The sequence below is a fragment of the Geotrypetes seraphini genome, chromosome 18 (genome assembly GCF_902459505.1).
Source record: "Geotrypetes seraphini chromosome 18, aGeoSer1.1, whole genome shotgun sequence".
Lineage (NCBI taxonomy): Eukaryota > Metazoa > Chordata > Amphibia > Gymnophiona > Dermophiidae > Geotrypetes > Geotrypetes seraphini.
In genome coordinates, this window is record NC_047101.1 from 7,318,872 (window position 1) to 7,339,516 (window position 20,645).

The following is a 20,645-nucleotide window of genomic DNA, read 5'->3' on the forward strand; positions in this document are numbered from 1 at the left end:
TTCATTTTCTGGGATTCATCTGCATGTCATCCTGAGCAAAATACAGCCAAACAACTTCTTCCAACACGCAAGCACAAGACCTCCAGACAATCCATGCAGAAGAAGGCACTTTATACAGTAACAAAAAGACCAGAGTGAAATGCAGGTTTACACCTCTAGCCATGTTCCACAAAACACTGGACCTCACTGTAATAATCCATCAGCATTCCCTACCAAATCTTGTACAATACGCCAACGTTCAGCCAATGGTTTCCAATTGAATCCATCTAAAGTTGAAGCTTTATGGCTTCACAAATCATTTATGATATTTCGAGAACCTTGATTAGCTACGTAGAGGGCTATTTATTGAAGTGAAATGACCATGTACGAGTGAGTTTAGCCGTTCATTTCAACTGTCCCCTTTCTCTGGAGGTCTAAATTTTACACTAGTACGGAATTTGTCATCGAGGTAGTTGACATCTATTTGATCTTTATGCTTATGCGAGTTCATTGTGGCTCGTGTCAATTCAGCTATAACCACTCATTTGGATCACAGTAATTTTTTCTATTAGACGGCATCTAAGTATCTAAATTTTTTCTTTTAGAATTTAATAGGCTGCAGTTAATTCAAAATGCAGCATCTCAACTACTTACTGGTTGTGGGCTCAAGGATGACATTTTGCCTGTTTCGAGAGAATTACGTTGGCTGAAAAGTACACTGCTCCCTCCGTATTCGCAGTTTCAGCACTCGCGGTTTGGCTTATTTGCGATTTTTCGTCTGCTAACTCCCCCCCCCCAAAAAAAAATTACGTCATGAGTAAAAGTACCGTACCGATAAAAAGTTTGGCGCTTACCAGCTTTCACCCTGAAAATCGCCGCTTCCCAGCTTTCACAATCGCTGCTATTATTCGTGATTTCAAAAAAGGATGGCTGTTACCAAAAAAACGCAAATAACATATAAAAAGTTACTCGCGGTTTTTGTGTATTCTCGGTCATGTTCCGCCCCCTAACCACTGCGAATACGGAGGGAGGAGTGTAAACAGGAGTTTATAAGATCGTTGATATGATGGACCCTCACTAGCTACTTTCTACCAGTTCAAGACTTCTTCCTGTATGTCCCCATCAGCTGTGGTATAGTGAGGGCAGGAGGCGCCTGGAGTTGTGGTGCCCTCCTGCCACACAAGTGCCTTCCCGTCCTCCTGTACCTCTTTAACTCTTTGCCAGCACAAACAGCACCTCCAACCTGCTGCCCACAGCGGCCTCAGCTCTTCCTCTGAGGTCACTTCCTGGTCGTGACCTGGAAGTGAATTCAGAGGGAGAGCTGATGTTGGCGTGAGCAGCAGGTTTAGAAATATTGCTCGTGCCGCCAAAGAGGTATGGGGGGGGCGGAAAGGAGGCACTCTTCCCTTACTACTCCATAGCTCATCAGGAACCAAATAATAGTTCATGCTCCCAAGTGAATCCAGCGGGATCACATCCCAGTAGAAGACGTGATACCAAATACCGAATCTGAATAATGGGCATTGAGCTTTTAACATAACAATGGAAAGCAATTCTGTAAAAGCCTCTTACCAACTCGCACACTGATTGCACACCTAAAATGCACAAAATCTTGACATTTTTACACCTAAGTGAACACTTACCACAGAAATGCCAATTGGTTGCCTAACAGGTATTCTGCAAGTTAGGGCTGTACAGAATATTCATATTCGATTTGGTCCTGAATAGCACCCCAAACACATTATTCGTATTCGGCCAAATAGTGATTTAAAATAAATTACGAATAATCCGAGGCTCTACTGTGCTAAATCTTACTGAAAAAAAAAAAAAATACTTGACCTCTGATTTCACGCTGCTTCTTTCATTATTTGTTATGCTAAAGCTCAATGGCCATAAAGCACAGTTACTTACCGTAACAGGTGTTATCCAGGGACAGCAGGCAGATATTCTTAACACATGGGTGACGTCACCGACGGAGCCCTCGGTACGGACCTTTTTAACTAGAAGTTTCTAGTTGGCCGCACCGCGCGTGCGCGAGTGCCTTCCCGCCCGACGGAGGAGTGCGTGGTCCCCAGTTAGTATAAGCCAGCTAAGAAGCCAACCCGGGGAGGTGGGTGGGACGTAAGAATATCTGCCTGCTGTCCCTGGATAACACCTGTTACGGTAAGTAACTGTGCTTTATCCCAGGACAAGCAGGCAGCATATTCTTAACACATGGGTGACCTCCAAGCTAACAAAGAGGGAGGTGGGATGGTTGGCCATTAGGAAAATAAATTTTGTAACACAGATTGGCCGAAGTGTCCATCCCGTCTGGAGAACGCATCCAGACAGTAGTGAGTAGTGAACGTGTGAACTGAGGACCAAGTGGCCGCCTTGCAGATTTCCTCGATGGGCGTGGAACGGAGGAAAGCTACAGAAGCAGCCATAGCTCGGACTCTGTGGGCCGTGACAGTTCCTTCCAGTGAGAGACCGGCCCGAGCATAGCAGAAAGCAATACAGGCAGCAAGCCAATTTGAAAGTGTCCGTTTGGAGACAGGACGACCCAAACGGTTGGGATCGAAAGATAAAAACAGCTGAGGGGATGTTCGGTGAGCTCTGGTACGATCAAGGTAGTAAGCAAGGGCACGCTTACAATCCAGCGTGTGCAACGCCTGTTCCCCAGGATGCGAGTGAGGCTTAGGGAAGAAGACGGGCAACACAATGGACTGGTTGAGGTGAAAAGCCGAGACCACCTTGGGAAGGAATTTAGGGTGGGTACGCAGAACAACCTTGTCATGGTGAAAAACAGTGAATGGTGGGTCAGCAACCAGTGCATGCAGTTCGCTAACCCTCCTGGCAGAGGTGATGGCAATTAGGAAAAGCACCTTCCAGGTAAGAAGCCTGAGCGAAGTAGTAGCAAGAGGCTCAAACGGAGGTTTCATGAGTGCTGAGAGAACCACATTGAGGTCCCAGACGACAGGAGGAGGCTTGAGAGGCGGTTTGATATTGAAGAGACCTCTCATAAATCTGAAAACCAGAGGATGAGCCGTGAGGGGTTTTCCGAGAATAGGCTCATGAAATGCAGTGATGGCACTGAGGTGGACTCTGATAGAGGTAGTTTTGAGGCCAGCATTGGACAGTGAGAGCAAATATTCCAATACAGTTTCCACCGCTAAGGAGGTGGGTTCCTGATGATGCCGGAGACACCACGAGGAGAATCTGGTCCATTTCTGATGGTAACATTGGAGGGTGGCCGGCTTCCTGGAGGCATCCAAGATGAGGCGGACCGGCTGAGATAGGTTCTCTGGAGAGGTCAGCCCGAGAGAAACCAAGCTGTCAGGTGGAGCGAAGACAGATTGGGATGCAGTAGAGACTGATGTTGCTGCGTAAGTAGAGTAGGAAACACAGGAAGGAGAATGGGTTCCCTGGAGCTGAGTTGGAGCAGGAGTGAGAACCAGTGTTGGCGAGGCCACCGAGGTGCGATAAGAATCATGGTGGCGTTGTCCTTGCGGAGTTTGGACAAGGTCCGCAACATCAGAGGAAGTGGAGGGAAGGCATACAGGAACCGATCCCTCCAGTCGAGCAGGAATGCATCCGGAGCCAGACGGTGAGGAGAGAAGAGTCTGGAGCAGAATTGGGGCAGCTGATGGTTGTGAGGTGCTGCAAAGAGGTCCACCTGCGGAGTGCCCCATCGAGCAAAGATGGAGAGCAGAGTCGGAGGGTCCAACGTCCACTCGTGAGGTTGAAGGATGCGGCTGAGATTGTCGGCCAGAGAGTTCTGTTCGCCCTGGATATAGACCGCCCTGAGAAAGAGATTGCGGTCCGTGGCCCAGGTCCAGATGCGCAGAGCCTCCAAGCAAAGGGGGCGAGATCCGGTGCCGCCTTGCTTGTTTATGTAGTACATGGCGACTTGATTGTCTGTGCACATGAGGAGGACTTGAGGGCAGAGAAGATGTTGGAAAGCCTTGAGGGCGTAGAACATGGCTCTGAGTTCCAGGAAATTTATGTGATGACGACGCTCCTGTGGGGTCCAAAGTCCCTGGGTGCGAAGATCTCCTAGGTGAGCTCCCCACGCGTAGGGGGACGCATCTGTGGTGATGATCATAGAGTGGGGGGGCAGATGAAAAAGTAGACCCCTGGAAAGATTTGAGGAGTTCAACCACCATTGGAGAGATCGCTGAAGAGATGATGTCACAGAGATGGGATGAGAAAGAAGATCCGTAGTCTGTGACCATTGGTTGGCGAGAGTCCACTGAGGTGTGCGAAGGTGGAGACGTGCCAGAGGAAGGACATGCACCGTCGAGGCCATGTGACCCAGGAGGACCATCATCTGTCGGGCAGGAATGGAGGGATGCGTGAGCACCTGACGACAGAGGTGGAGCAGGGTCCGCTGACGATCGGAGGGGAGAAAAGTCCTCATTAGTGTGGTGTCCAGAACTGCTCCAATGAATTGAAGTCGCTGGGTGGGAAGCAGATGCGACTTGGGGTAGTTGATCTCGAACCCCAGGAGGTGGAGGAGAGAGATGGTGTGATGAGTAGCCTGTAGCACAAGTTGAGATGAAGGTGCTTTCACCAACCAATCGTCCAAGTAGGGGAACACCTGGAGGTTGTGCGACCTGAGGAAGGCCGCTACCACTATAAGGCACTTGGTGAAGACCCTGGGTGAGGAAGCGAGGCCGAACGGTAGCACCTTGTACTGATAGTGGTGGTGCAGCACCTGGAACCGCAGGTAGCGGCGAGAATTCTGATTGATGGAGATGTGAGTGTAGGCCTCTTTGAGGTCCAGGGAACATAGCCAGTCGTTTTGAGAAAGAAGAGGGTAGAGCGTGGCAAGGGAGAGCATTCTGAACTTCTCCTTGACCAGACACTTGTTGAGGTCCCTGAGATCGAGAATGGGACGGAGGTCTCCCGTCTTTTTGGGTACCAGGAAGTAGCGGGAGTAGAATCCCTGACCCCTTTGATCTGGAGGTACTTCTTCGATGGCATTGAGAAGGAGGAGGGATTGAACCTCCCTCAGGAGGAGGGGGGCTTGAGATGAGTGTTGTTGGAATAGCAGGACCTTGCGCTCAGGCAGGTACTTCTGGAGGGCAGACAGTTGCTGGACCAAGTGTTTCAGATAGAAAGAAAAATGGAAGGAATAGTTGTTCGCCCTGTTGGCAAGCATGGCATTCTGGTAAAGCCTCTTGCCAAACTTGTCCATGGTCTTACCTTCTCTGCCAGGAGGGGTAGAGGCATAAACACTGGTGCCCTGAGTCTTTTTTAAGGTGGATTCCACCAGAAGAGACTCATGGGGCAATTGAGATTTGTCGAATCCAGGAATAGGGATGACACGGTAAAGGTTGTCCAGTTTACGGGGGGCTCCCGGTACCGTAAGGGGATTTTCCAAGTTTTTGTAGAACGTTTCCCGTAGGATGTCATGCACGGGAAGCTTGAGGAACTCCTTAGGAGGTTGTTCAAAGTCTAAAGCCTCTAGAAAGGCTTGAGACTTTTTTGAGTCAGATTCTAGGGGAAGAGACAGGGCAGCAGACATTTCTCTCAGAAATTTAGAAAATGAGGACTGCTCTGGTTTAGAGGTGGCATCGGGTGCCGATGGTTCCTCATCAGATGAGGAGGGATCCTCCTCGGTACCGAGGGGAGTTTCCTCCCATAAGTCAGGGTCCCTGACCTCTGGTGCATGTCGAGACACCGGGGTGGAGGGCGCGGTGTGGCGGGTCTTGGACAAAGACTTTCCAGAGCGCACCGAAACGGTACCAGGGGAGGACGATCGGCGTCGATCTCGGTCCCGAGAAGAATGCCGTACCGCCTGGTGCCGAGGAGGATCCAATGTGGCCTGAGAATGAACCACCGGATCGCCATGAAGTTGTTGGGCCGAAAGGATCGGCATGGAGGTGTTCACCGGTACCGAAGGGGTGGACACCGGGGGCTCGGTACGGGGCTCGGGCCGGTCTGGTACCGGAAGGAGCGGTGCCAGGATAGTGGGCAACAGTTGTTCAAGTTGTTTCTTCAACTGCTCCTGGAGTTGAGCCTTTAAGATGGCCGAGATACGGTCATCTAGGGGTGGCATCGGAACCGCTTTCTTTTTCTTCGGTTCCTTGGATGCCGCTCCACGCCCCGGCGATGAGGAGGCCGATGACGAGGCACTCACCGAGATCGGGGCGGAGCGTTTGCGGGACCGGTGCGATGCCGGTAGGGACGGTGTCGCCACCGTAGCTGGAGGGCGCTCGAGGGAAGAGGAAGGCTTCTTAGCCGGCTTACCTGGCGCCAGCGACGCCGATGTGGGGTCGGTCGGTGTCGAGGTCGACGGTGCCGATTTTTGAGGTACCGCCGTTGAAGGTGAGGAGTCCATCGCCGACTCGGTGCCGAAGAGAAGAGTTTGTTGAATTCTTCGGTTTTTAAGGGTTCTCTTTTGAAGAGTGGCACAGCGGGTGCAGGAGTCCGCCCGATGCTCCGGACCCAGACACTGCAAACACCAATTGTGTGGGTCAGTTATGGAGATCGGGCGTGCACACCGCTGGCACTTCTTAAAACCGACCTGCGGGGGCATGAAGGGGAAGATAGCCTCCGCAAAATCGAAGCCCGAGGCCTGTATACTGGCAACAGGCCCCGCCGGGGCAAAAACGAAAGAAAAAAGGCGAAAAAGCAAAGTTTTTTTTTTTTTTTTTTTTTTTGCAAATCAAAGAAAAATAAACCCGAAGGTAAAGAGAGAAAAAATAAGGAAAAAAGCGCGAGCGGGAAGGCAAAAAAGTGGTTTCAACGGCCGTTGAAAAAACACACGCGTCTTCTTCGCTCCGCGGAAACGAAGAAACTGGGGACCACGCACTCCTCCGTCGGGCGGGAAGGCACTCGCGCACGCGCGGTGCGGCCAACTAGAAACTTCTAGTTAAAAAGGTCCGTACCGAGGGCTCCGTCGGTGACGTCACCCATGTGTTAAGAATATGCTGCCTGCTTGTCCTGGGATAATCATATTTAGTATTCAGACGAATAATATTTTTCATTATTTGTTATTTGGCCGAATGGTAAAATGTGCTATTTGGGATGCCTCTAGATCAGTGGTCTCCAACTCAAACCCTTTGCAGGGCCACATTTGGGATTTGTCGGTACTTGGAGGGCCTCAAAATAGGACCTGGCGGGCCGCGAGTTTGAGACCACTGCTCTAGGCTAAGGCTCTTAACATTTGCATCTCCTCTTCCTATTGGCTAAGGCTCTTCACACCTGCATTGTGATGTCATAAAACTTTATGGTTATAGAAACATAGTAACATGATGGCCATCCACAGCATCCACTATCTCCTCCTCTCCCTATTGGCTAAGGCTCTTAACATTTGCATCTCCTCTTCCTATAGGCCAGTGGTCTCCCAACTCCAACCCTTTGCAGGGCCACATTTTGGATTTGGAGGTACTTGGAGGGCCTCGAAAAAATAGTTAATGTCTTATTAAAGAAATGACTGTTTTGCATGAGGTAAAACTCTTTATAGTTTATAAATCTTTCCTTTTGGCTAAGTCTTAATAATAATATTGTCATTTATAGCTAAAGAGACATATGATGAAGAAACGGTTTTATTTTACTTTTGTGATTATGATAAACATACTGAGGACCTCAAAATAGTACCTGGCGGGCCGTGAGTTTGAGACCACTGAGTTAAGGGGAAGGGTTAATCTGCTGGCTGGGTTGGAGGGCAGAGGGGAGAACAGGACAATCAAGCCATTGTGACATCACTGATGAGGCTGGCTCTTATTGGTGGAATGAGGCATTATTACATTACATTACATTAGTGATTTTTATTCCGCTTGTGCCTTGCGGTTCAAAGCGGATTACATAAGAAGAGAGCTGGACATTTCCAGGAGGGTACATGACATTGGAGAATACAGATTGAGGGTATAGACTAATGACACAGAGAGTGTGTAGACATAATAACAATGGAAGATAAATCAGGTTACATTACTATACATATCAAATATTCTGTTTCCATACGTTGGTAGGCAATCGGTTTCGGTAGGGTGAATTGTTCCAGGGAATTTTTTTTTTTTTTTTTTTATATGTGTATTTTTTGTCGATTGATGGTATAGTGCCAGGGAGTGATCAAACCTGGTTGGTGGAAGAGGAGAGGGAGATTAGATTAGACATCACAATCTCAACTCTGCTTCCCAAAGACAAACAGGATGTCATGGTTACAGTTAAGCCAGTGGTCTCCAACTCAACCCCTTTGCAGGGCCACATTTTGGATTTGTCGGTACTTGGAGGGCCTCAGAAAAAAAATAGTGAATGTCTTATTAAAGAAATGACAATTTTGCATGAGGTAAAACTCTTTATAGTTTATAAATCTTTCTTTTTGGCTAAGTCTTAATAATAATATTGTCATTTATAGCTAAAGAGACATATGATAAAGAAACTGTTTTATTTTACTTTTGCGTTTAGGATAAACATACCGAGGGCCTCAAAATAGTACCTGGCGGGCCGCATGTGGCCCCCGGGCTGTGAGTTTGAGACCACTGCTCTAGAAGCTCAAATGGCATAGTGCATATTTCTAAAGGGGGGATTTCACACGGGCAGGTCAAAGCCGGGGCTGGCATTTAGGCAGGCAAGATAGAAAATACTGTAAGCTGTCCCCACCCCTGCTACATTTGGAGGTCCCCATTATGCCAGGTGTGCGGCATGTGTAAACGAGGACATCTAAATGCAGTATTCAACGAGGACACTTGGGAGCCTGGATGCCCATAAGAAATAGGCTTTCACCCCAGGGCATCTGATGCTGCCCCTAAGAAGTTTGACTTCATCAGATCACAGAGAAGCGATATCTTAATCCACACAAACAAAACAGAAAGAACGGGAAGAATTGAATTAATTGCGTCCTACTCACCGATCCACAATTTCCACATCAAAACAGAATCTCTTCTCTATCGAATCCGTTTTCCGTCGTATGCAAGATCTTAGGAAAATAGCTTCCTCGTCTCCCTAAAGGAAACGGGACATTAGATTAATCACTGAATTCAGAGCTTTGTAGAAAGAGGAAGAAGATTGCATTCCATAAAGTCAACATAAAGCTATTCCTGAGGGCAGTGCTGCACAATGCTTGGGGGAGGGGGGAGGGGGGGAGATATGCATTCAAATCCAGGCTCAGATCATCAGCTCCATAGGTTGGCCGGGGCTGTGGAGGCCACACTTAGTGGCTGGATTTAGGATCCATAACTACAGAGTCCGCTGATTGTGGCCCCGGGACGGGAAAATGAGTTCACGGGGATGAGGAAAAATTTGTCCCCGTGTCATTCTCTACCCCTGAGCTAACCAATTAATGTAGCTGTACTTACTCTCTGTCCCTAAACAGCCCCCACGCTAGAAAGCACGTGGGTAGCATGCGCACAAGCAAAACCCACCATGGGATGCCCGAGCATGCCCTGTGGTACTGCTTTTGTATGTGTGATAAACAGAAGTTAGGGCTTACCAGAGCTCAGTAAAAGGGCCCCTATGTATACCGGTATACGATCATGTTTCTCCGCTGTTGAAAGATTCTCACTGGCTGCCTATCAGCCATAGAGTCACATTTAAAATAATTTTACTCATCTTCAAAACTTTAGCTTGTGAAGAACCCCAATTTATATCTAGACTCTTGATACCCTATAATACTCAACGTTCACTTCGTTCCTCTAACCAAAATCTTCTCTCAGTTCCTTCCTTGAAAATTATTGGTACTAGAAGGGCAGATATTTTTTCTGTGACAGGTCCCCTATGGTGGAATGCTCTTCCCCAATATATTCGCGATGAAAAAGACATTTTAATATTTAAAAAATCTTTAAAATCTTATCTATTTAGAGATGCCTTCAATGTTTAAAGCAGATTATGTTTTTTAATAGCTGAGATTTTTATGTACCCTTACCTATTGTTTTTTCCCACTTTTCTATTTTAAACGAAAACTGTAACTTTTAATTTTTTCCATCCCAACTATATGTTTGTTTTAGTCAAATGTTTGTTGTTAATTTGTGAACCCCTTTTTACCTTATTATATATTGTAATGTACATCGCTTAGTGATTACAATAGGCGATAAATCAAATTCTGTTAATAAACTTGAAACTTGGTATCTTTTTGCTTTGTTTTATTTCTATAAATTTAAGATCTCCGTGAAAGTTCTATAAACATAGAAGATGACGGCAGAAAAGGGCAATAGCCCACTCTAATGACCCACCCCCCCTTGATTTTACCCCCCTATAGATCCCACGTGTGTGTCCCATTTCCTTTTAAAATCTGGCACGCCGCTGGCCTCAATCTCCTGAAGCGGAAGTTCATTCCAATGATCAACCACCCTTTCGGTGAAGAAGAACTTCCTGGTGTCGCCATGAAATTTCCCATCCCCTGATTTTCAGCGGATGCCCCTCTTGTGGCCGAGGGACCTTTAAGAAAGAAAATATCATCCTCCACCTCAATAAGGCCCGTGATATATTTAAACGTCTCTATCATGTCTCCTCTCTCTCTACGTTCCTCGAGTGAGTACAGCTGCAATTTATTCAGCCTTTCCTCATACGGGAGATCTTTGAGTCCCGAGACCATCCTGGTGGCCATTCGTTGAACCGACTCAACTCTCAGCACATCTGTTGAAAAAGACAGTGACAGGTACCTGGCATGTGTGCTTTGCTGCCTAAGAGAACTTGACACACCACGGGAGACCAGTAATAACCCCCTGCGGCCCTGAATGAATGACTGGGCCAATACTTGTGCACAAGCTGTTAAATGCTCCATTCTTCTGCTAATACAGAACTTCTGGAACCGTCTGCGGACGCCATATCGCTAAAGAGCGTCAGTGGAACTAATAACCTTATTGCGGACAAACACGGACGTTTCATTTCTTGTGAAGCAGCCAGCCAAGAAAACAGGAACTTAATCTGTTGGGTAATTGCATTTTTACATAAGGTCTTTCTTTTTTCACCACGGTGCACAGTCCAACGTCTTGTTAATAGCTGTGGGATAAAAATCTAAATTTCTTTGGTGTATCATTAAGGCATTCTTGCTAAAGTCAGTCACAAATCAACAAGGCTAGATGCAGGTTAATAACAGCTGAAATTACAATCACAATTTTCAAGCGGAGCATTCTTGGAGAAAGTCTGCAGGTACTTTTTACTCATGGACTTCGGCCAGGGCTCAAGGGGAAAACGCACATACCCTTGGTACACAATACCTGCAAGATGCTTCTGCTTGCTTTTGTCTATGAATATTTTTTTGAACAGGGAAGAGTGTGCAAAGAGCTGAATTTCACTTGTGACATCACTAAAATAATTTCCTCTGTACTATCCGATTTACATAAGCAGAAATGCAGAAGATCTTGACAGAGGTTTTGGGTTCAAACCCACGCTGCTCCTTGTGACCCTGGGCAAGTCACTTAATCCCCCCATCGCCCCATTGCATAGATTGTGTGGCCCCCCTCCTCCCCCCGGCACAGACAGGGAAATATGCTTGCGTACCTGAATAAATTCATGCAAACCGTTCTGAACTCCCCTGGGAGAATGGTATAGAAAATTGAATGAATAAATAGTGTGAAAAGTTTCAGCCTCTGATAACCAGAGCTGCTATTGTGACATCATAATGCCTCATTCCACCAATAAAAGCCAACCTCACCAGTGATGTCACAATGGCTCCATTGTCCTAGACTTGGCTCACTTTTACTACATTTCAATTTCTAGAGTGGTGCAGTGGTTAAACCTACAGTCTCGGCACCCTGAGGTTGTGGGTTCAAACCCTCGCTGCTCCTTGTGACCCTGGGCAAGTCACTTAATCCCCCCATCGCCCCAGGTACATTAGATAGATTGGGAGCCTGCTGGGACAGATAGGGAGAAATGCTTGAGTACCTGAATAAATTCATGTAAACTGTTCTGAACTCCCCTGGGAGAACGGTGGAGAAAATGGAATAAATAATTGTTCTACTGTGCAGTTAAATGTGTGTATTTCTGATCCTGTAACATATTAGTCCTATTACTAGATTTCAATTTGCCACCTCCAAGTTGACCTCACAGATTGTAGTTAGGTTTATATTTAATCATTTTGCTACTGTTATGCGTTCTAAGGTGCGCTAGCGTTTTTAGCGCGCACTAACCCCACACCACGCAGCCAGAACTAACGCCAGCTCAATGCTGGCATTGTAGCGCGTGCTATTCCACGCCTTAAAACCCTAACGCAGCTTAGTAAAAGAAGCCCTAAGTGTTGTCTATGTTTCTTGGATACAGATTTATTTATCACCCAGGCTATAATAGCCACATATTATAGACAATCTAATATAATAAAACGGTAAGCCGCGCATGCGCAGTTCCTATGCGTGCGTCCCTTTTCCGTGAGCTGTAGCTAGGAAGTGCGCATGCGCGGCTTACAGTCTTCTTCTTCCTACCCCCCCCCCCCCCCCCCGCCGAGGTGGATGTCGGCCACGGCGGCCCGATGTGGATGTCGGCCGCGGCGGCTGCTGGCCGCCCGAAGCTCGCTCACTCTCTTCCTCCCCCCCCCTCCAAGGCGGATGTCGACATAAATAGGGCATGGAGTTCAGGAAGAAGGTATGGGGTGGGAGGAAAATGCTGCAACACTCGGAAATGGAGGGGCAGTAAAGGGGTTGATGGACAGGGGAAGAGGTGCTGATGAACAGGGAGGGGGGCAGAAAAATGAAGACAGGCCCACTGCTGGACAGGGGGAGCAGGAAGGAGGTGATGATGGACAGGGGGAGGTAAAACAAAGGGAGAAGGGCTTCTGCTGGATAAGGTGAGCAGTGATGGGGTGGTGGAGGACACAGAGGAGGTAAAAGGAAGGGAGAATGGACAGGGGGAGCAGGCAAGGAGTGGTAGTGGACAGCCAAGGAAAAAAAAAAAAAAAAGACAGACAGAAATACAGAAAGCGGCTAAGGAGAGAGAAAAAAAAATAAAGACAGACAGAAATACAGAAAGCGGCTAAGGAGAGAGAGAAAAAAAAATAAAGACAGACACACACACATATATTCTAGCACCCGTTAATGTAACGGGCTATAAGACTAGTTATTATATAAACACACAAGCTCATGCGCATGAATGAACTGGTCACGGGAAACGCATAATGACCAGCACTCAGGAACATTTTGGTTTTGTTCTGAAAGAAAGTTCCAGAAGATAAACCAAACCCAAAACAGAACGAAACCTTGTGATAAAGGAGATGAAAAGCAATTCTTAATAAAATAATGCAGAAAGCAGGTCTGCATGGACAAACAGCCGTCAGACATAAGACTTAGGCCTACGCCAGTTGCTCAGCTGGGGCTTACTTACTATTTTCCCTCCAGACTTCTGGTCAAACGGAACCATGGTGATTCTCTTTGATTCTTTTTCATATGTGCAGTAATGTTTCACCCATGATGTGCCAAAGTGCCCTGCACAACAGACAACAAGCCCGGTTATTCAATTCAGGGCGCCATCAACTGACCCTCCTGCCGCACAGTCACCTGGGCTACTCACTTTTTTCCTGGATATAAAGGTAGCCCTCCATCGTATAAGAACCAAGGCTTTTGTGTTCGTGAGGATTTTCCTTCATTTTCTTCATCAGAGACTCCACCTCCGACCTGGTACTCTCAAAACGGTTTCTAGTCTACAAGAGCAACGATGAAAAACAGCATATCAGTGAAGTTTATTCACCCAACACCGAAAAGAGGTCGTTCTTTAGAGGGAAAGGGGGTGGGAATCGTATACCATCTTTTTGTGGTTATACATTCAAAGTGTTTTACATATATACAGGAACTTATTTTGTACCTGGGGCAATGGGGGGTTTAAGTTTATTGTTTATTGAAAGCAGGGATTCAAGACAAAGTTAGACAAGCTCCTGCTGAACCAGAACGTACGCAGGTAAGGCTAGACTCAGTTAGGGCACTGGTCTTTGACCTAAGGGCCACCGCGTGAGCGGACTGCTGGGCACGATGGACCACGGGTCTGACCCAGCAGCGGCAATTTTATGTTTTTATGTTCTATACTGCTACTAAATGTCTGGGAAGTCAATTCAGAGCGGTTTGAATGAGCTTCTGTAATGGTGTTACAATACCGAGTTGGCGTTTCTGAGGTGGTTTACAATATAGACATTATTTAACCATAAACAATCATCCTATTTATTTGCACCTATTGAACATATATACACATATATACTAGAATCGTGTACTTTGTTCATACTACCCCTGTTTCTTTGCACGCATAGTATATGTGACATGTTCTAAGTTGTCTTGGAAATATTATCTTCCTGAAATCTAGTTTTCTGGGCCTACTGTGCTTTGTCTGTCATAACCTCTACAATTCTGGGTACCCCTACTGTGTTCATCCTATCATGCTCCTAATGAAAGACCAGCCAACTATCTCCTCTACGTTGTACTATTGGCTAAAGTAGTCTATGAAGAGGATGGTCTTCATCCCTTTCTAGAACTTTCCGGTGTCCTTTTCTAGTTCTAGCTCCTTAGAAAGGGCGTTTCACCACCTTGGAGCCATCACCAAGAACATTCTTTTACTGACGCTTTTTGTATTTGATGTCTCTGAAGGAGGGAATTTCCCAGAAGGTGATTTTGGCTCGAGCGCAGTGCGCATGCTGATGTGTGCTGATGTAGTGTGGCTGAAAGGTGAACGATTTTGTGTGTCGGCAACAGGATCCTGAATTTCAGCTTGCTTTTAATCGGGAGCTCTTTCAGTAGCGACTTGCCCCAGGTCACAAGGAGCAGCAGTACATCTTACTAACGATGTTAATTTGTAGCATGTCCTCCAGAATATACTTTCGTATTTAGAGACTGAAACTTAAAATCCCTGCTGTCCGTATGTGCAACCACGGAGTACAAGTTTTATATTGTAAACGCTCGAGGTAGAGCAACTGCTATCCACGAGCAAAACTTGCAGGCCAAATCAATTAACTCTAATGGCACCCGATTTATTTTTAGCGCTAAGCTGCAAAACGGCAAAATAGATTAGGGAATCGACAAATTGAGTCCTGTTTTTATGGGGAATGGTAAGTGCAGGATGAATGATTTTTAAGTCATGCTACCGTTTGTAATATCATGCTATAGATTTTATTATATTTTATGCATACGTTTTTGTAAGCCACTTAGGCAGGATAGAAGTTTGTTAAACAAATAGCACGAGTTAATTCACTGATAAAACTCACATTATCAGCTGATACCATCTGGTATTTGGACATTTCACAGCTGAGGAAACAGGACCATTAAGGAGCCGGGCACCTTGCTATTCCCCCGATATGCAAACACTGGGTCGGCACCAAATTCAGACACTGACCAGGGATTTTAAATCTATACCTGGATACTTGGTGCCAGCGTTGGATACTCAGATATATGAAAACCGCCTGCTATTGCGCTGTTCTAACTGGTCTGGACAGTTACCGGATGCTCCATCTTAGCTCTTCACCTGGACCACCCTGGCACTGCCCAGATAGCGGGTAAATTCTCCACAGGTGGCCTAGACTTAGGCACTGGAATGTTGCACCCTGTAAATTAATTCTATATCGGCACCAACACACATAACTACCATACGAATGCCAAGTCAACGGCTGGTATAAATGCTCAGGCCATCATGTTCTTCGTTGGGCGTGTTAGCTGCTGGTAATCTACAACCTGCGTAAGTGCGAGACACGCCCCTTGGCCCGCCCGTGGCCCTCCCAGGTCCACGCTATGGATTTTGCATGCACAATTTGCAGAATTCCAAATAAGGGTAAATCAGCACCCCAATTAACAAATTATAGCAAATGATTGGTTGATAATGTTCGTGTTTATTTGTATTTTATATACCGCTCTTCGATTATAATATCAGTGTGGTGTACATCAATGCCAATTAGCAGCTAATTAAGCAGCGCGCTCATATCTGACACTTGAGCTTGCCGCTTTGTGCACTACGCGGAGAATTGTATGCACAAGTTCACTGAATTAGGGGACAGGAGTGAGACGATTGGACAATTTTCCATGGCGTGATCCAGAGTATGCAGCTGAAAGTCCCTGGCTGAGTCTAAAGAGGGATGCCTGGGTAGCAAAAGGTGAATATTGGGCTGAGGGGTATAGATAGAGGATTACTGCACAGGTCCTGGACCTGTTGGGCCGCCGCATGAGCGGACTGCTGGGCAAGATGGACCTCAGGTCTGACCCAGAGGAGGCATTGCTTAGGTTCCAACTTTAAAAACTTTCTGGGAGTTTTTAGATCTACAGTATATCAAACTCCATGCTGTTTTGGAACATAGAAATAGGAATAGACCAAAAAGGGATTCTACTGACAACACAGGCCCCTTATCTACTAGAATCTGCATGAGGGGTGCTGTGTTCTTTCAAATTATTATTACTGTATATACTCAAATATAAACTTAGATTTTGGGGCCAAAACAAATGGCCCCAAAATGGGGGTCTCGATTTATATTCAAGTCCTCCTCCTGTTAGGCTCATTGCAGGCCTGTCCCTGGGCCTTACCTTAAGCCCTGCTGGTTCAGTGGTGAGCCAGGGCAAGAGCAATCCTCCTATACTCCTGACCCATGCAGTCTCACAACTCAAAATGGCCGACACAAATTCCCACAGCGGTCGCTATGTTTATTTACTGCTTTTTCATGAAAAAAAAACCTCAACCAATTCAGGTGCGCCAAAGTATACTGTCTGTTCTGGCAGGCTCACAATGGAGTCACAAGGAGCCCGCTAGGATTCAACTCGCAACTTCAGGGTGCTAAGGCAACAGCTCTAATCACTAGGCCACTCCTCCACTCCACAGTATCCTTGTGAGACTGCCATGAGTTCGGTTTATATTTGAGTCAACCTTCCCCCCCTCCTCCCCCCTTTTAACTCAGTTTATATTCGGCTGGATTTATATTTGAGTATATAAGACACTACTTGTTCCTTACATATTACATTGCATAAGCCTTTCCCCTTCTGTAAAACCAAGGCATGCTGGGTAATTTCAGGAAACTTCACGTGAAACATGGCACCAAAAACTGCCCATAAATCTTCCGCGGCCTTGAAAAGAACTGGACCAAGGGGTCCCCCTCCATCTTACATTCTGTATGCTGATGGTTAGCTCCGTCTTGAAGTCGCTGAAATCTTTGGCCAATTCGTAGCCGTGATGGTAAAAAGTGAAGAGTCCTTGAAGGAAACCAAGTAGCTGTAACAGAAAATGATGAAAGGATTTAGCTCATTCCTTTTCAACAGCAATTCTTTTCATTCAGGTGCAATTTTGAACTCTCTCTGCCAGAGGTGTCAAAGTCTCTCCTCGAGGGCCGCCATCCAGTCGGGTTTTCAGGATATCCCCAATGAATATGCATGAGATCTACTAGCACTCAATGAAAGCTGTGCGTGCAAATAGATCTCATGCATATTCATTGGGGAAATCCTGAAAACCCGACTGGATTGCGGCCCTCAAGGAGGGACTTTGAGATCCCTGCTTTATAGCGACGATTCCAAATGCATCTAGCTCAGACATGGGCAACTCCGGTCCTCTAGGGTCGGAATCCAATCAGGTTTTCAGGATTTCCCCCATGAATATGCATGAGATCTATGTGCATGCACTGCTTTCAATGCATATTCATAGGGGAAATCCTGAAAACCCGACTGGATTCAGCCCTCAAGGAGGGACTTTGGAGACCCCCTGCATTAGATGGTAAATAAAACTTTGGAAAGAGGAAACACTTAAGGCTCCTTTTACTAAAGTGCGTTAGGGCTTTAACACGCGGAATAGCGCATGCTACACTGCCGAGCGGGCTAGACCTTAACGCCAGCATTGAGCCGGTATTAGTTCTAGAAGCGAAGCGCGCGATGTAGCTCGCGGTATTTTGCTGCGTGCGCTAAAACCGCTAGCGCACCTTCGCAAAAGGAGCCCCTTAGCTTTCAAATACCCAACGGAGGACTCTGCCGTTTCACACAGGGCTTCTTCAGGGATTAGCGTTTCGTTTGCTTCCTTATTCACCAAATCAACACCTTATGGTACTTTGGGCTCCTTTTACTAAGCTGCGATAGCGTTTTTAGCGCACGCTAAACCCGCGCTACGCGGCTAGAACTAACTCCAGCTCAATGCTGGCGTTAGCGTCCAAGGTGCGGGCATTTTAGCGCGCGCTATTCCATGCGTTAATGCTCTTACGCAGCTTAGTAAAAGGAGCTCCTTGGGTGTCTAAGCGCTTTGAAAATGAGCATCTTTGTATATGTAAATTTGTTTAATTTTTGTAACATGCTGGAAACTTCTTTTCAAGTTTCAAGTTTTATTCAAATTTGATAAAACGCTAATCATAAATTCTAAGCGTTTAACAATTTAAAAACTAAAATGGGGAACAATTAACATACTTATTAGTGACACGACATTACTTACATGAAAACAATAGGATAGTAGGGAGAAGCAGAATTTTAAAAGAAAAGAGAACAATTAAGGTTAAAAGCAAGAGGGAAATGGGAGGAATTATATCCAGATTGAATATAAGGGATACAGAATTTGGTAAGGACGGACCCAGAGATCATTTAGCAATCATATTTCTTTAAATAAGAAGCTTTTAAGGCTACCCTTAAACTTATCTAAATTTTGCTCAGACCTTAACTGTCGGCACAATGCGCGGCAGCAGCAAAGAAAGCAAATAGAATGTTAGGCATGATAAAGAAAGAAATCACAAATAGATCCGAGAAAGTTATAATGCCGCTTTAAAGAGCGATGGTCAGATCACACTTGGAATACTGTGTCCAACATTGGTCTCCCAACCTAAAGAAGGATATAAAACTGCTGGAGAGGGTGCAGAGATGAGCAACGAAGCTAATAAAAGGTGTGGAGAACTTGGAATACGAGGAACGACTTAGGAGACTGGGTTTGTTCTCCCTTGGGAAGAGGAGACTATGAGGGGATATGATCGAGACTTTCAAAATACTGAAAGGAATCGACAAACGTAGAGAGAGGGGAGACATGATTGAGACTGGTCGCATCGAGGTAGAAGATGATATTTTCTTTCTTAGAGGACCCTCGGCCACAAGGGGGCATCCGCTGAAAATAAAGGGCGGGAAGTTTCATGGCGACACCAGGAAGTACTTCTTCACCAAAAGAGTGGTTGACAATTGGAATGAGCTTCCGGTACAGGTGATCGAGGCCAGAAGCGGGCCAGATTTTAAGAACAGATGGGATGCTCATGTTGGATCTCTAAGAGGGGATGGGTCATCAGAGTGCGATCTCTCAAGGGTAGCTAGGGGGGTGGGTCAATAGACTTGATGGGCCTTGGCCCTTTTCTGCCGTCACTTTCTATGTTTCTATGACAAAATAGAGCAAGAAAAAAAAATGATTTACAATGTCCAATGTGACATGGACAAGAGAACATGGACTAAAGCTAAGGGGGGCAAGTCCAGGACAAATATCAGGAAGTTCTGCTTCACGCAACGAGTGGTGGACACCTGGAATGCTCTCCCAGAGGAGGTTATTGCGGAATCCACTGTTCTAGGATTTAAAAGCAAATGAGACGCACATCTCCTTACGAGAGGCATAGAGGGATATGGGTGACTAAAATTACGCCAGGTGTACACCTGGCTGGGCCTCTGCGTGTGCGGATCGCCGGGCTTGATGGACCGAAGGTCTGATCTGGAGATGGCGCTTCTTATGTTCTTATGTGATGGTAACGAATTCCATATTATAAGGTTTAATAAGTCTACTGGTTGCTGTTTTCACTGCTTTGAAATAGATGCAAAGTACACATAGGAATTTCACCTCCTCGATATGGCCCTGGCCCTTCCCAAAACTGCTGTGAATCGGTGTGTCTGCTTTCACCAGCACGGCAATGGGGGCATTTTCACATGGGTAAGCGCGGGCCTACTCACACAAAACGTTTTTAAATAGTCTCCTCAAAAAAAAAAAAAAAACACGACCAGCTCCTAACCTGGTTGTCTCAATCTATTCATGTCAGTAGAGCCACAAAACTTTTGCAACAAAACACATTCCTGGCAAAGTGAAATTTTCCAAGGGATTCGCATAATGAAGGCTTTATTATCGCTCCGCAGCCCGAGGCGTCAACTTTCAAAACTGCAATTATAAAATAAAGTCAATGGTATTTCCACTTTCACAGGGACACTTTTGTTCCAAATTTTGCCTTTTCCTGTAGAATTTCCCTTACCGTACGATGAAAGAGATATTTCAGTAATTTGAAATTCCCTCAGCAGCGTGTAGAGATTCACCCTTTTTGTCCCGTCTGTCTATCATAATTAGACTGTAAGCTCTTTCAAGCAGGGACTGCCTTTACCTGTTTAATGTACAGTGCAGCATGTCTCTGGTAGCACTACGTAGAACTAGAACATGAATATTTGCACTGAAGCAAAGAAAATCTCTCTGCTTTGGTCATCGATTACTAGCAGAGGGGAAAGTCTATGTCAGAGGGAGGTGGGACTAAAAGGTTAGGGCTCTTCAGCTTGGAAAAGAGACGGTTGAAGGGAGACACGATCGAAGTCTACAAAATCCCGACAATAATTATCAAGTGTTTCTTCAGAGGAATACAAATCAGAATCAAAAATTATCTCAAAGGCGGTTCCAAATAAGAGAAAAACTGAATATATAGGGATCGTACTTGTCAAATATATATTTTTTTAAAACTAAAACTTACGGCCTCTTTTACAAAGCCACACTAGCGGCCCCCGCTGCGCTAACACCCCAAAGCCCACAGACATTTAAAGGGCTTCGGGGCTGTTGCCGCCGTTAGTTTTACAGATCGAGTCATCAAACTAAATTAAACCTTA

At 46.1% G+C, this 20,645-nt stretch overlaps 1 protein-coding gene across 6 annotated transcripts in view; it reads right to left on the minus strand.

Annotated features, from left to right (window-relative positions):
• The window catches only part of ARHGAP26 (Rho GTPase activating protein 26), a 247,681-nt gene that overhangs the window by 125,933 nt on the left and 101,103 nt on the right, over nucleotides 1–20,645 (minus strand). For all 6 annotated transcript variants that reach the window (XM_033927266.1, XM_033927264.1, XM_033927267.1 and 3 more), the window contains exons 7-10: nucleotides 16,957–17,061; nucleotides 13,405–13,534; nucleotides 13,219–13,319; nucleotides 8,816–8,910 (exon numbers count right to left, since the gene is read on the minus strand). In XM_033927266.1, the coding sequence (XP_033783157.1) occupies nucleotides 8,816–8,910; nucleotides 13,219–13,319; nucleotides 13,405–13,534; nucleotides 16,957–17,061 (431 nt within the window). The remainder of the gene's footprint in view (nucleotides 1–8,815; nucleotides 8,911–13,218; nucleotides 13,320–13,404; nucleotides 13,535–16,956; nucleotides 17,062–20,645) is intronic.